At 43.5% G+C, this 15,656-nt stretch overlaps 1 protein-coding gene across 6 annotated transcripts in view; it reads right to left on the bottom strand.

Annotated features, from left to right (window-relative positions):
- Positions 1-15,656, bottom strand: part of raph1b (Ras association (RalGDS/AF-6) and pleckstrin homology domains 1b) — a 40,228-nt gene that overhangs the window by 9,941 nt on the left and 14,631 nt on the right. For 3 of the 6 annotated variants that reach the window (XM_051428217.1, XM_051428219.1, XM_051428218.1), the window contains 6 exons: positions 4,738-4,857; positions 4,201-4,306; positions 3,855-4,049; positions 2,852-3,276; positions 1,957-2,028; positions 1,074-1,148 (listed from right to left, as the gene is read on the bottom strand). In XM_051428217.1, coding sequence (XP_051284177.1) covers positions 1,074-1,148; positions 1,957-2,028; positions 2,852-3,276; positions 3,855-4,049; positions 4,201-4,306; positions 4,738-4,857 — 993 coding nt within the window. The remainder of the gene's footprint in view (positions 1-1,073; positions 1,149-1,956; positions 2,029-2,851; positions 3,277-3,854; positions 4,050-4,200; positions 4,307-4,737; positions 4,858-15,656) is intronic. The other 3 variants (XM_051428222.1, XM_051428220.1, XM_051428223.1) reach the window with 3 other exon arrangements.

The following is a 15,656-nucleotide window of genomic DNA, read 5'->3' as shown; positions in this document are numbered from 1 at the left end:
AGCAAATGCATTAAATTCACCCTTAAATGGTAAGCTCTTTAACATCCCCCTGCAGTACCTATTCGATTTTCCTAGGTCAGGACAAACTCAAGCATAATACACACAAACACACCACTAAAGATAACATATAGGGCTGCAATTAACAATTATTTTAATTATTGATCACTCAATTACAGCTGTCTTAGTCCATTAAGGAAATCCATAATAACCTTCCATGTTGTAATCGAAGTGGTCTGACAGAAGACTAGACTTCTGCACCTCCTCTAGGCTCTGTTTGCAGGCTTTAGAAAATCTAGCCCATGAGACACTGGCCAATTGTTTTGACTATATAGAAAAAAATCAGAACATTTTAATTGTGAATTGAAATCTCAAGAAAAAGCTTTAAAGAAGCCCTTTGGTTAACCTTTTTTTGGTAAAGCTACACCCAATCAAAAAAAGATATTTCATTTCTGATATAAAACAGCAGCCAAACCTCACACTTGAGAAGCAGCAACCACAGAATAGTGTTAGAGTATAGAGTTTATGATGGATAAATGACTTAATCGATTATCAAATTTGTTGCAGATTAATCTCCTGTTGACTAACTAATCGAGGAACTGACTCCAGTAATTGATCATTGCAGCTCAAATAACATAATTTCATGAACAGTTGCTGCCCCCCCTCACAAGCCTAACCTTCTTAATGAGTGCAAATCAAAAGCCAGCAACACAGAGAAAGAGTGGAAAAATGAATGAAAATGGAGACCTATAGACAAAAGACCACCTGGCCAGTGAAAGGCAAATGTAGAAGCAAGTCGGACAAAACAATCAATATAAGCATGTTACAGTATGTGCATGGTAATCGCTGAAAATAATACAAGGGAAAAATCCATTCTGATATCCCCACCCTGCTACATATTTGAAGATTTAATTGAAGATTAAGTTGTCTTTTTTTAATTAAACAAATAAATAGGTTGGTCTGATTAAGCATGGATTTTTCCACTTATACACATGCAGAGCAGAAGAGAGAAGGAGTGGTGCACACAAGAGAGCAAAACAAAACAAGACGAAGAAGCGAGTGTATGAGGAAATCACCTTGGTCAGGAGGTGAGAAGGCTTTCCAGCTATGCTTTTCAGAATGAGCGAGGTTTCTCGGTCCAGATAGGAGTGCTTGGGTGAAGAGAGGAAAAAAATATAAAAATAAAGAGAGAGCAGAAGAAGAGACAAAATATAGAAAAAGTCAGTGCCAGATGATTCTTTGAGGCTTATTAATCGCAGGTGTTTTGATCTTTTCGTATAAGAGAAGCGTGGAAGCGGGAGAAGGTTCCATAAATGGAGCGCTCAGCAGTTGTGGTTGTCATTAGCTGCAGCTGTGGGTAAAGAAGCAATGATTGTCAGAAGTACTGTAGATATACGTACAGATGGGAGTGTGTGAACACATAGTATAATGTCAGTTCTATCTATCTATCTATCTATCTATCTATCTATCTATCTATCTATCTATCTAGTCAGTTCTGGCTAACCACAAAGCCTATAGTCTACAAGCTACTTTCACACACATACACACAACCCCTCTCACGCTTATGGTTACATGTGCATGCAATACACATAAACCAAAGGCTGCACACTGGAGCTAAAAGGCCAATTAAAGTTGAATGAAAATTCTGTTGCTATTATTGATCTTTTGTATCAGCATTAAAAGGGAAAATTTGCCACGTTTTATGTGGATGTCCAGTCAGGTGGTTGTTGTTTCAGATGGTAAGAAGCTTGTGCACAATGCATCCTGGTAAATGTAGGCACTGCCGGCCCAGCTCTGCACACAGGAGAAGTTTCTCGGTCATAAAGTGGCAAATCTTCCCTTTAATAGGCAAACCAATGAACAGAAATGGTTCAAACATGACTGATTGACCTGCAGCCTTACACGGGCAAATACCAAACGCATGCATGCACACATGCATTCTCACACACTTGCACTTACAGTGGCCCGATCCACTTCACCCTCTCGTGAGGTGAACTCAAGCTGCCGTCTGGCCCGTCGCAGTGTGACATGCTGGGGGGAAATCAGGAGGTGCAGGCAAGGTGTGTGTAGATAGAGAGCCACAGATATAGGAAAGGATGCAAAACACAGACAATGTGATCACATGCAGGGGGGCCGGGAACGTGCAAGATATTAGGTTAAAGTGTAAACTGGAACTGAATCTTTAGTTTTTTCCGTCTCCTACAAGTCACCTATACACACATATCTGTTTACATACAGTATTTTAGCGTAGGTCTTTGTTTCTGAAACAGGTTAAACTCCTCTCAAATGTACCTTAGAGCGTGTTTTGCTTTTGTTAAAGAGGCAAGATGTTTGGTGAGTTAACAAAGGAGTTCAGAAATGGTAGCTGTTAACATTGTAATCCTCAGTGAGGAGCCTTAGAGGAGATTACAATGTATGCATTAACACACCATCCAATCCACAATACGTGGGCTGTATTGTGGATTGACTCGCAGTACACTTCAGCCATGCGATTTCTTACAAACGTCATGCTGTGTGGTTAAACATGCAGGACCAGAGCCGGATTGAGGTCAATTCAGGGTCTTAAAGATTTCTTAGAAATACAAAAAAAAAAAAAGGTAAATAGTGCTTGTGTTTAAAATAAAAAGTAGAAGAGACTCAGAAGCTGAATTGACCCCAAACTTGATTCACACACATTTTACTTACCATTACACATGTACTGTAAATTGCCACTTTCACGCTGTGGCTCACACACACATTCTCATAAGCTGATAATACTATGTCTGTCTCTTCAATATCCTCGGTGTGTGTGTGTGTGTGTGTGTGTGTGTGCGTGTGTGCGTGTGTGTGTCGGTGTGTATTCAGTCAGTCATACCTCTGTGCTGGTCTGGTTTTGTCCCTGCGTGCTTGGGCTGCTCTGCCCCTCCACCTCTCCCCCCGCCATCACTTTATCGATGTCCAGGGAGTCCATGCTGGACGCCGAGGCACACGCTGAGTTCACACTGGACCGCTGGGACGGAGCTTCCTGCTCGCTGACCGTGCCTACCGAGCCCGTCCTCCGGTGCTGCCCGCCACCAGACGACCCCGACGAGGGCCGCCGGAGAGTGGTGGAGGAGAAAGAAGAGGACGAGGACGAGGAGGAAGAGGTCTGACGTGCCGCTTCGTCCATGCTGAGAGACGCTTTCTCCAGCTGAGAGGTGATGTCATCGAGGGAGATGTTAGAGGCGGCGGGGCGGGCGCTGTTGCTGCCGCCTCGTACTGTGTTGGCCGGTGATGCCCGGGTGCTGCTACTGGCACTTCCTGTTGGAGAGTTAAAAGTTAAAACAGAGCTCAGATTAAAGAGGAAATTAATTGTTGATGGGATGCATTCTAAATCTTATTTATGCTTTTTTTTTTTTAGAGTACATTTTTTGTTATTTATACAAAATGGATAATCATAGAAATTACGTTAGATTGTTAGGAAACACTTTTATGATTACTAACAAATGAGATGTAGCAAAAACGACTGGCTGCATTTATATCATACCCCTGGTATAGCCACTGCTCCTATATGCTGAAGACTACATTTCCCCGCTGCAAGCAGGATGCTGCTAATTGAACCCCCTTCCTCCTCTATATTATTACTCTGCATGTGTTTGTTTTGTCTTTGGCTTTAGAATGGCTTTAAAAATGCTTTTTTTCCCATCAGCCTTTTACCTCTTCCATCATCAGAAACACCAGAAGAAGAGTGACATCTTCCTGTTTTCTTCCATTAAGCATTCCAAACATTATCCAACACGCTACAAAAAATACTGACTTTGTTTACAACAATTATATTAATGTTCAGGAGTTGGTGGGGTAACTCTTTTGGTGTTGTGCTCATTATTCAGCAGGACTACCTCCACTACTGCCCCCTCCACTGGTGCCTGCGTGCTTGGTGCTTGCACTGCGCCCCCCAGGGCCCCGCTGCTGGCCTTTGCTCTGGCCGCGAGACGTTGAGTTCGGTTTGGAAATGGTGTTGAGCTCCTGTTCGATGGAACAGAGGTCGGCCATCAGGGCGTCCAGGTCCACTGTGTCGCCCTGGTTCAACGCCTCTGCCGGGGGCAAAGATAAAAACAGAGAGGAAGAAGAGAGAGAAGCAGATTGGAAGGGAGGGGATTTAATGATTTCATTTATCTGATCTTTTTCAAAGCTTTGCTGCTATCATACTGATCTGGACACTGAATTATATGAGTGCGGTCTCACCGTTTATGTTGTACATTGAGAAGCGGTAGGAGAAGTTGGCCATGTTTGTCTCCTGCCTGAGAGGAGGCTTCTGCAGTGGTTTCTGGGGCCTGCCATCATCCAGACTCTACAGAGCGCACACACACGATACATGAGGCGCACGTATGCAAAAACCACACACACATTCTGACATTACAGTCAAGAGCAGGATCTAAGCAACCATGTCTGCCTGCTAGACTCCTTAGACACACACACACACACACACACACACACACACACACACACACACACACACACACACACACACACACACACACACACACACACACACACACACACACACACACACACACAATATAGAGTGGTAGTGGGAGGGGAGTTGCTAGGATACAGTATAGGGAGACAGGATTAGCAGTGTTAAGGTTGCTATGGATACAGCCCCTTCCTTTCTGTCCGCTCTTCTACCTGTGCGAGTCTGGATCTGTCTATGTAACCAACCACCCCCTATTTGTGTGTGTGTGTGTGTGTGTGTGTGTGTGTGTGTGTGTGTGTGTTAACCTGTGTGAGTTTGTCCAGCTCTCCCAGCCAGTCACCAAACATCTTGTCCAAGTCCTGGTCCTCCTTATCGCTGTCCTCTTCTGCTCCATGGTCCAACTCATCATCTGATACCTGTTCCATCTACACACACACACAGAAAAGCAAAGGAGAAACTGTCAGATGATTCCATGTACACAATTTCACACGCCATCACGCCCACATAGCAGGAATGATCTAAAGGAGAAAAAAAAAGAAACAACCTTCAGCTCAGCTCATGCCAACCTCACTGCCTGTTACCATGACAACTGCTCACGGACCCCTAGCGGGCACTCTGTGCTGTCTAATCGGCAGAGTGCCCTGTAGTGTATTGCTCACCGCTGACACACCCAACACCTCTACCTCAGCTTCCAAGAGAGAGAGGGACGCTGATGGAAGACAGGAGGAGCAGGACAACAATCAATATCGCCTAAATTGACGTACAGAGCGCTTTTGGGATCTATAAACCTACAGTGAAACACTGACACAAGATATCAATCAAACCACACTCAACAGTAGCAGGTGGTATTAATGGTTATGTGGGCCAGTGCGAGTGAAGGAAGGAAGGCATAGCAAAGCCCAGCTGTGTTCTGTCAAAAGGTGATGACCGAGCTCCCTCTACTGGACACAAGTGGTGTAACATGCAGCTGTGTGGCTGGTTGACTCAGTTCCAGCAGCTCACATCTAGCAGTGCAACAGAAAACATTCTTAATATTGACGTCTTACAGAGATGGAAGAATTTGATTCTTATAGACGTATGTCAGATGGTTAGGAATGAGCAAATATCATCATCAAAACCTCCTCTTATAACTAACCCATAAGCACAGTCACAAACATGACAGACCCTACAGATATAATTGTATAAACAGCAAACTACCCAACTCTTTTTAGTGTATACAAGGACACTTTTCAGTAGACAAAGCACTCAATCAAAACATGAAAATCAAGGAGACAAAGCATAACAGATGAGACTACGAGAAGGGTGCAAAAATGTGTTGATTCTACAACAAGTAGCATCAACATGTGCTAACATCCCTCCCTATTTCTTCTAGGTCAGCTGGGCAGTCAGACTGTTTAGATATTACCCAATCTGGGGGAATGAATAAACACCCATGAGTGCCTACGTACATTGAGGAAGAATGTTATTTTTCTTCAAGTAGAAGGAAAGGGTGGACGAGCACAGGGGTCACCTGGGATGCCTGGTCAGATCAACACACAGACACAGGCACACACACAGACACAGACACAGACACACACACTTGCTTACTGCACCATTCCAGGATAAACTAAACCTGACAGGACAACTTGACATGGTGATCTTCTTAAGAGTGGCCCTGTTTTGGTACAGTCCAGTGTGCCCCCCAAAACATTCCAATCAGATGGAATATTCCCGGGTAATCCCACTGATGTTTTCAGGGGGTGTCATTCCTCCCAGTTAACCACGCTGTACGGTGTCAGTCACTCGTAGGGACTGTACCAAGCCAGGATTAACCCCTCTGACCGCCGTTCTTTTGATCCAGCAAAAAGTACACGCAAAGCTTAATTTGTATGTGTGTGATTTTGTGTGTCTGAAGCCCTCTACGTCTACATGGAATACTTGAGAGCAATCGGAAAGTCATGCTTTGTTGTTAGAAGGTGATAAAAGCAGGTAATAAAACAGTCAGTAGGTGAGAGGCAGTAAAACGCGCTGCGCTTGGCAAAGCAAACAGGAATATGATAGCAACACCACTGAAAATCGCACACAGCACACAGCAGTTTGAGGGGCGCTTGTTTCAGATCAAAATGGGTCACATTCCAGAGAGTGTTCTGCTCCTTAAAGACACTGTACATAGTGCAAGTACAAAATACACTCCCCCGATGTCACATACCATGCCAGCCCTTGTGTCTCTACAGCTGGTGTTAAAAGCTAAAGTTGCCACTGCTGTGTGTGTGTGTGTGTGTGTGTGTGTGTGTGTGTGTGTGTGTGTGTGTGTGTGTGTGTGTGTGTGTGTGTGTGTGTGTACATTACAGAGTTGATGATGGACAGTTTCCTGTTTAGGCACGCATATCAAATGCATGAGGAGCATGGACTTGTCATCCTTTCGTAAAAGATTGCGTCTAAGTATGTAAACAAAAACAAGTCAACCAAATATGTGTGTGTATGTGTGTGCGTGCACATATTTGGTTGACTTGTGTGTGAAATTATATCCACACACTCATGAACATGTGTGGGAGGCAGAACAGGAAATGGCCAGGATGTGCAGAATTCCTAATTTCCCCCATGACCTGTTCCTTGGCAGGAAACTCCAGCTGTCCTTCGGTTTATCCATGCCACTTATTGGTGGACAGCAGGGACTTGTTGGTGGGAGGAGGGAGAACCCCTTCACCCCTCCACCATTCTTCAGGATGACCCAGTGGTTTACCAGAAAAAAAAGGGAAAAGAAACGGCATACAATGAAGTTTTCCATCATTTAAATTACATGGTCCCATACTACCACAGAAGGATCATTTGTCTATTTGGCTGCCCTCAAATGTGGCTCCATATGGGGCCCTTTGGTAACAGACATGTCTATTTGGGGGTTCCCCCAGTATGAAAAGGGATGAGTGTCCTTGCTGTAAGGCCTGACATCATCGCTGGCTGGCTGGAGGCAGACGGGAAGAGGAAATAGCTAAAATCAAATGAGCTTGCATTGTGTTTGCCAAATGAGGTGCTTCCACATGTAAATACAGCAGCGAGAAATGAGTCTGACTGCGGGACACTTTTAACAGCGGTGTTTAAACAGCAACCAGCCTTCAGCCCTTTGTGATAATGAAAACACACATGCACGTAGGTACACACAGAAATATACATATTCAATATAACTGCAGGAGAAAAAGGACAAAAAAGACAAGAATAAAAGAGATGAGCACATAAAACCCAAAAGCACTTTGAAAATAGCTCTGCTGCTGTCATTCTAATGGAATCATAGCCTCAAAGGCAGATGATGCTGCAGGTTTAAGTGAATTACCACCTGAGGCCCTGCTTTTAAGCTCATGGAGCATGACCTGGGAGAGACACGGGATGGGAGATAGAGATAGAGAGAGAGAGAGAGAGAGAGAGAGAGAGAGAGAGAGAGAGAGAGAGAGAGACAGAGACAGAGATAGAGATAGAGATAGAGATAGAGATAGAGAGAGAGTGAGTGTGTGTGAGTATACGTGTGCGTGTACAGATGCACTCCTACATGCATCATCGCAAACCAAACAACAACAACCTTGCTGCCCCCCCGATACTGCACGGTCCCTCTCTCTTGTCTGAGCATGACCAGCACTCATCTGTCTCCTGTGACTGCCGGGTAGCTCAGAGGTCTAGGGTGAAAGGTTAAGGGGCCAAAGGTCTTCCCAGTGGAGAGAGAGTCTCTCTCCCTCTCTCTCTCTCTCTCTCTCTCCTCTCTCTCTCTCTCTCTCTCTCCCCTCTCCCTCTCTCCCTCCCTCCCTCCATGTAAACACTCCCGGTTCCCGCTGATTCTGCAGTGCCCCGAGGAGTGAAGGGAAAGGGAAGATGAAAAGTGTGCTCTGTGAAAACTCTAAGTCTTACAGAAAAAAGCACAGTGAACATCCGGTGCAGAAGAAGATGAAGAACTGGAGGAGTAGGAGGAGAACATGTCTATCTTTAGACTAAGTCATATCAGAGAGTATCAAGAGGATTGGAAAGGGAGCAGTGTGAAGACTAGATGTTAAGTTGCTGAAGGGAGAACAGTGTCTAGAATGGTTCTCAATAGTTCCTACCACTAACAAGAACTCAGAGACAACTGCTATCCTGCTAAATATTAATGAAAATGTGGCTATAGGTTTCAAACTGGAAATCTTTTGGCTTTGCAAATGTATCAGGCCTAAATCATGCAAACTGATTACAGTCAACACTGTTGTTTAGTCACAGAAAGTAGGTTCATAAATAAGAAAGACTTCACTTGAGGCAAGAAAACACCACCGTATTGGTTTAAAGGTGAACTCGTTGACTTCTTGTCACATGCTAGGTCACACTCTTTGCATGAGTGAATGCTGTGAGTGCTATTTTCACAGCTAATGTGACAAACAAAATGCAGTCGCTCCAAGAGACATTTTGGGTTAATTGATAGCACATTAATTCTCGTGGGGAAATACATCCTCAGCAATTAACCCGCCCTTTTTTTTTGCTCTGACCGCCAATAACAGTTGAGCAAGCCTCGGCCAATTTACATGAATTGTGAGTTAGGTAGTTAGCTAAAGTTTTGCTACCTTTAGCCAACTTAAGATGTGACTATATGTCGCGTTTATCTTTTAAACGGACTTTGAGGACTAGGCTGGCACTTAGCATAACCCCTAACTTATAACTTATAGATAAGTGGCCAGATGGCGACAGTGCTCACCACTCCCCCAAAAAAGATACAGGAAGAAGGAGAGAGAAAGAGAGGGACAGAGCACAGAGAAAGACAATTATTTGGGTGTGACAGAAAGAAAAAAGGGAGAGTGCAACATGACATCATAGGTCACATTAGGTCTCCGTGGCTCGCTCCTTCTTAATTCAGTTTGCATGATGGGAACAGGGCACTGTTGTTCATTTGGTTCACATTAAGCGGAATCTGGCATGGACAATCACAACTTTAACGTTGCACCACTAAAAGGAGTAGTACTTGTGTTTTGGGTAGTTTGGGTATTGGTAAGTACTGTAACTCCCAGAGTGCATATCTTCCTGTGAGACTGGGCATGTACAGCCAGAAAAGGGCTGTAAGACATTAGTAATGCTTGTATAGCTCATATGAATGTTCCAATCCTGTTTATTTCCTGTTTATTGGACAGAATTTAATGAGATTTTGTGAAAATAAACAAAAACAGCTAATTGAATCCATATAATCTCAAAACACAAGAGAAAGGATAACAGGCTAAAGCACCAAAGCCATGCACTGACTGTTTCAGCACCACCTGCTCTGTTTCCTGTTGACATTCAAATGGTGAACTGCTTCGAACATTTGAGTTACAAATAAAAGTCCTTTCATATTTCAGTCTTACAGGAAATAGGAGGGCTGGGAAGTGGAATATGACCGTAGCTGTGTAAACACTATTGTGGCCAGATACTCCTGCTGCGATGATGACTGAGTGGATGTTTCCATCAAGTACTTCTAAATAGACCAAATGGACCAAGTACACCACCATAGTGTGGGTGTGTTAGTGTTGTAATGTTGCAACGAGGACTGTGGAGGTTAATGAAACCGGGCATCGGTCCTTTGGCTCTCATCTACCCCACCTCAGAAAATCAGTGAATTATAAACTTCCAAAGCCACCTTGTGCTCATAGCCATTTTCTTTTTCTCTCAAATTATCTTTACAAAAATAACTTTTGACACCTCTCGTCTAAAAATATTCTCAACACATCATATTATCCCATCAAAGTAATGCAAAATGAGGAAGAAAGAGATTGGAAAGGACTGGGTACGGGGCTAGAAAACAGCATGGCAATTATAGAAACTCAGTGAACTCTTCTGAGGCATGGTGCAAATATAGAGTGGGAATTCTTGGGAGTTTAGTGGGACACAAATGCTCATACTGACAAGGTGTCTCCGGGGGCAGATGCAGACAAAGCTCAAACAGTGGGAACAAGTAAAACATTTAGCATACCCATGGCTAGGAATAGCTCCAAACATAAGTCATTCGCCGGGCCAGCCTGGCTACAATGTGTGAGAAACCGCCAGAATGTGGGGTGATTGTGCACGTCTGAAGGCCCGTTTTCAATTTCCTGTACGTCATACAGCTACATAAGATCTTTTAATAGCAAAGCAGATGTGTGTCCCAGTGCTGTTGTGTATAAACATATGGAAATACAAACACACAAATATTTTCATGTAAATTCCCTGGTGACTAATTTTCTTGGTAAATCATCCAGTAAATGTAAGCCTAGCTGCGCCTAAAACTGCTGCTAATTTGAAAAATATTAATTTGCATAAACAATCTACACTATGTTAAATTAATGCTTTTTATAGCATGTTACACATAACATTATAATGTATGGTAATCGTCTAGGTTAGCACTCACCCACCCCTTAACACAAAATAAAATAAATACTTTCTAAGAATATATGGTAAAGCCGCAACAGTTAGTTGATTAATCAGTTAGTTGTCAACTATTAAATTAACCGGCAACTATTTTGATAATTCATTCATCATTTTGAAAAAAAGTCCATATTCTCCAATTTCAGCTTCTCGAATGTGAATATATTCTAGTTTAACCTGAATATCTCTGCCTTATGTGACAGATATATGTTTAAACTCACCATCTGCTGCATTCTCAAATACATAAAACACATACATTTTCACCTCTTCCCTCCTCCTGACCTCCTTCCCCACTCTCTGTCTCATGTCAACCCATCATCTGATGTGAACTGTGCTTTAGGCCTGACAGACTATGATTCACCTCTTACACATACATGTGTCTGATTGTCATCATAGCCCGCACGGGCCATAAACTCTGGCCATAAAACACACGCTGAAATGCCAAGTGTCGAGATATCATAATGACATCCTGTGTCATAGCGAGGCTGTTTAAAGCCAATATACACTTAAGACAGCGCGCCTTGTGATCTCGTGTGTGGCTAGACAGTCAAAAGAAGGCGTGTGTCAGGAGTGAACAAAGCCTTTATAGCTGCTCTCAAATGTTTGGTTTCACTGCCTTTGACAAATAAAACAGATTCAATCTAATTGTAAATGTGCGAGCATGTAATAATGGGTATTTCCAGGGTCGTGTTTTCAACGCAGTCTGTGGTTATTTCGCTTATTTCCGTTCCCATCCCTTTCTTTCTTCCTTTCTTCCCTTGCCTTGCCTTTTTTCCTGGTAGCCTCCACTCACGTACAGACGTCACACCAGGAGAGGAGCAAAGGAGACCAGAGGCCGACGTCACTGTGTCCAGCAGACATTTATACAAGTTAAAAGTGGAAAGAGGAAACTGGCTAAAAGCAGTAGCTAGCGGTGCCAGTAGAAGAACTCTTTGAACAGGGGAGCGGCTAGTCGGCTGCTGTCCAAAGTCCGACTGGGCGTGGTCGGCTTGACATCCTCGGCTGACCTGTAGTGGTCACTGATGTCTGACGCAAAAAGTGACATAACACACTGTGTGTGTGAGTGTGCATCCTTTATGAGTGGGAAACGTAGGGTGGATGCAATGTTAAAGGTTAAAGAAAGAAGCTTGTGACGAGAGGATGAGAGGTTTGAACTAGGAAAAGTGACATGCAGTATGGGTGGGGAGACTATTACAAGGAGCTTAAAGCGAAAACCTACCTCTGTACCATCAATAGATGTTTAGAAAAGTTGATGGCACTTTTTCAATCAATACAGAACGTAAATATGACACCTAAAATGCTATGTGTCTTGTGGTTCGATGAATTCTGGTCAATTGAGGCTTGTGTCAGTGGCTAAATAGCAAGTCTAGTTCGATAACTCTCAAGGACTGACATCAAAACTTGACATTTACCATTGATGTTTTAGCTTTCTCTGCTTGGAAAATACACCAGGAAACAAAAGGGCTCCTCAAAGGCCATAAGTAACAGCTGTTTGTAACAATGTTGACATTTTTAAGGTGGGGTTTGCACTTACACCCCAAGCTCTCGCCGTGTACTCACTCACAATGACAGAAGAGTTTGAAATTGGCAGTACAAGGTAGAAGTATGTAATTGTTTGAATGTATGTCCTTTTCTCTAAGAAGGTTGACATGTATCATTTTGTTTTCTATGCAGCTAGACAAAGCAATGACTTCATACTAGTTACAGTTAAATGTCAAATTTCAGCAGACTGAGCACAGACACTGTCATTTAAAATTTGTATTTATTTTTTAAAAAAGGACAGCGCAAAGTTGTGGTTGTCCACGTTGTCTAAGGAGCCTACATCAAAAAGCCTGTCCTTCAAAGTAAAAGTCATACCCAAATAGGAGTGTGTTGATAATATCTGTGTCTGATTTGGAATGTGATAAAAAATGCCGTAACATGAGGTGATTAGATGTCATTTCCCTCATTATAACCCACAGTAGCGAGAAGCAGGGCCTCAAAATGAAAGTAGCAGTGCTGCCAGCTCAGCACTCCCAGACAGGTACAAAAATGCAGAGATAACAGCTACACTATCTTCTATCTTTCAATCATGGATTAAGTTTTATGGCGCTGCAATCAAAACAACTATTTTCCAGTAATGAATCATATTGGCAAGAATATTAGAATCAAATTTACCCTTCAGTACAATATTATTTAAAGACAATATTGCCCAGCCCCTATTCCCAAAACAAGGCAGATTTACTGTAAATGTGCACTATTGCTGAGACAGTTCTGTCCTACATAATTCAAAACATAAACAAAAGTTGACACATGTCATAAAAGAAGAGAGAGCATTAAGGGGAAAGGCTGATGGGGGAGAGATGAGATGGGTAACAGGCCAGCAAGGAAGGAGAGGGGAGGGAAGGAGAGGTACAATAACAGAGGGAGGGAGCCGGCTATTAGGTTGTGAATAAAGGGGAGGGCCTGATGGCCAAAACAACAGCAGTGTCATTAGTCAAGCATGTCCAACAGCCTGCAAGCAGAGGAGGAACTCGCGCATATGGATCCACAAACACATACGAGCTCACTCAAGCGCAGCGTGACACAGTGAAGCACTCCGGCTTATACAGCCAATTAGGAAGGAGGGGCAGAGAGCAGGATGGGGGACAGAAAGAGCGAGAGAGAGGAGAAAGATGAGGAGGATGTCAGAGGCGGACAGATGGAGAGGGGGGAAACGGAGAGAGGAAGAGCAGCGGAAAACTGAGCCGAGGGAAGAGAGGGAGTATGAAAATGCATGGTCACACTGGTGGGTGGTAAGTGTGAGGACTCAACAGCTCACCAGTATCAGAGTGAGCCAAACTTCAGCTGCCCCGCATCTGTTCCAACAGCCATTGCCATGGCAACACGCATGTACATCTCTCCACATTTGACGTGCTCCGCGGACTGACACGCGGCTATCACAAGACTTTAGTTTGAGCTTGGCCTACATCCTCAGTAATACCTAGCATATTGATGTGACGTTTCCACGTCCCTGCCTGCAGGGTGTCCATCTGCTTGTTCATACAACCCCGGACAGTTCAGTTTGCCTGGATCTTCATCCTTTCCCTAATACTTCATGTCATGGTAAGAATGGACAAATAATCAGAGGTTGTGTGTGCTGGGCAAAATGGCTGACTTCAATGTAAAAGCAGGCTACAACTCAAGCAGCAGACAAGTGATCTGTCTGTTCTTGTCTCACTTCTCTCTCTCCCTCTCTCTGTTTCTGTCTGTCACCCTCTCTCTCTCCATCGCTCTCTCTCCCTCGCACATAAACACAGAGGATGTGTCAGCTTCCCTGCTTTGCTGCAGGGCAGCAGTCCAAAATGTGAAATCAATAGTCTTGTCCCTGCCCTCAGGAGCTCGGGTTACATCCACACACACATATATATACAGTCAGGGGCTCAGGTGGTCTGCTGCAGTGGCCACACACACACACACACACACACACACACACACACACACACACACACACACACACACACAAAAAAAAAAAAAAAAAAAAAAAAAAAAAAAAAAAAAAGAAACACAGACACAGAAACACAGACACACACACACACACACACACTTTTAAACATGATGCAGCACTGCAGCAGCAGACAACAGAGGCTGACTGCTGAGAAGAACTAGCCAGACATTAAAAACAGGCACTGCTTAAAAAAGATGAGAGGCCCACTGCTGGGATAAAACATCACGTAAAAGGAGCTGCAATGCTGTGAAGTAAATCCTCAACCGAGGCTTTTGTTTTTTATGGAACTGAAGTTTGTTGCTTAGTAATGCACACCCTTATTTTGTGCCTGGTCAGGTATTAATGTGTAGCCCTCCAACATTGAGAACCCGCTGTAACATATTTACATAAATGGGTTGCGGTTGTATCTAGGACACTGGATTGTGAATTCTTCGATATGAGTGTCGCTTTATATCAGAAGGCTTTATATCACAAGGGTTCCTGCAGAGTTGACCTCTGCAGGAACCCTTGTTAAATATGAGACTTTTATAAGACCTTTTTAATACCACACAGAACGCAGTTTAATACTCGTTTCATAATCATACCAGCCATAGTAAGAAAGCACGATGGAAAACCAGTAGGGATGATATGACTAGAATTATCTGTTATGACATCATCCCTTTTCAGGACTCCCCAGCAGTGTATAGCAATAATTCCTAATGATGTAATTAATTCAATTGACCTAGACCTGAATAAGCAGCAGAAAATGGATACATGCACGTATGAAAGTTTTTGCTCAAATCAACAACGCTGCTATGAGACAAAAAAGGACCTGCAGCACAATCCAGACTTGTGTAAATTCAATTCAAGCCTTTTAATACCATCTTTTTAAGACCTTTTTCTGAGGAAACCAAATAGGACTTTTCAAGACCTGCAGATACCCTGCACATGTTCATCCCTTAAAAATACTGTTCACTCTTGAGTGAACATTTAGGGATGCCACAGGCTTGTCTTAGCACATTTCCATAGCAGTCTCATCCTCTGCTATCATCTAGTCTAGATGAATGAAATCATCATGGTGCCGACAGATCAAATGTTTCATCATCCTTTAGTTGCCTGGTCTAGCGGAACAGGAGGTTTACATCTGCCACCTGTCAGGGAATACAAAGCACAGTAGGTATAACATACTGCACAGGCAACACATGACCAGACACACACACACGGGTGGATAACTCATGTGTGAACAACGCATTCTTACTGCCACAAGCCAACCGTGTGCAACGTGCTGCACCAAAAGGCAAAGAGAAAACACACACACGGCTGCACACATGCCGCTAGCAGCTGGGTATGTCTTCCTCTGTTAACTTACTACGTTTTCCGTCTCCCCTTCACTTCATGACCCCTGCAGCTGGCCACCGA

Source organism: Dicentrarchus labrax, unplaced genomic scaffold (genome assembly GCF_905237075.1).
Source record: "Dicentrarchus labrax unplaced genomic scaffold, dlabrax2021, whole genome shotgun sequence".
Classification (NCBI taxonomy): Eukaryota; Metazoa; Chordata; class Actinopteri; family Moronidae; genus Dicentrarchus; species Dicentrarchus labrax.
The sequence above is the reverse complement of the archived record's forward strand: the minus strand, read 5'-3'. Positions and strand labels throughout refer to the sequence as shown.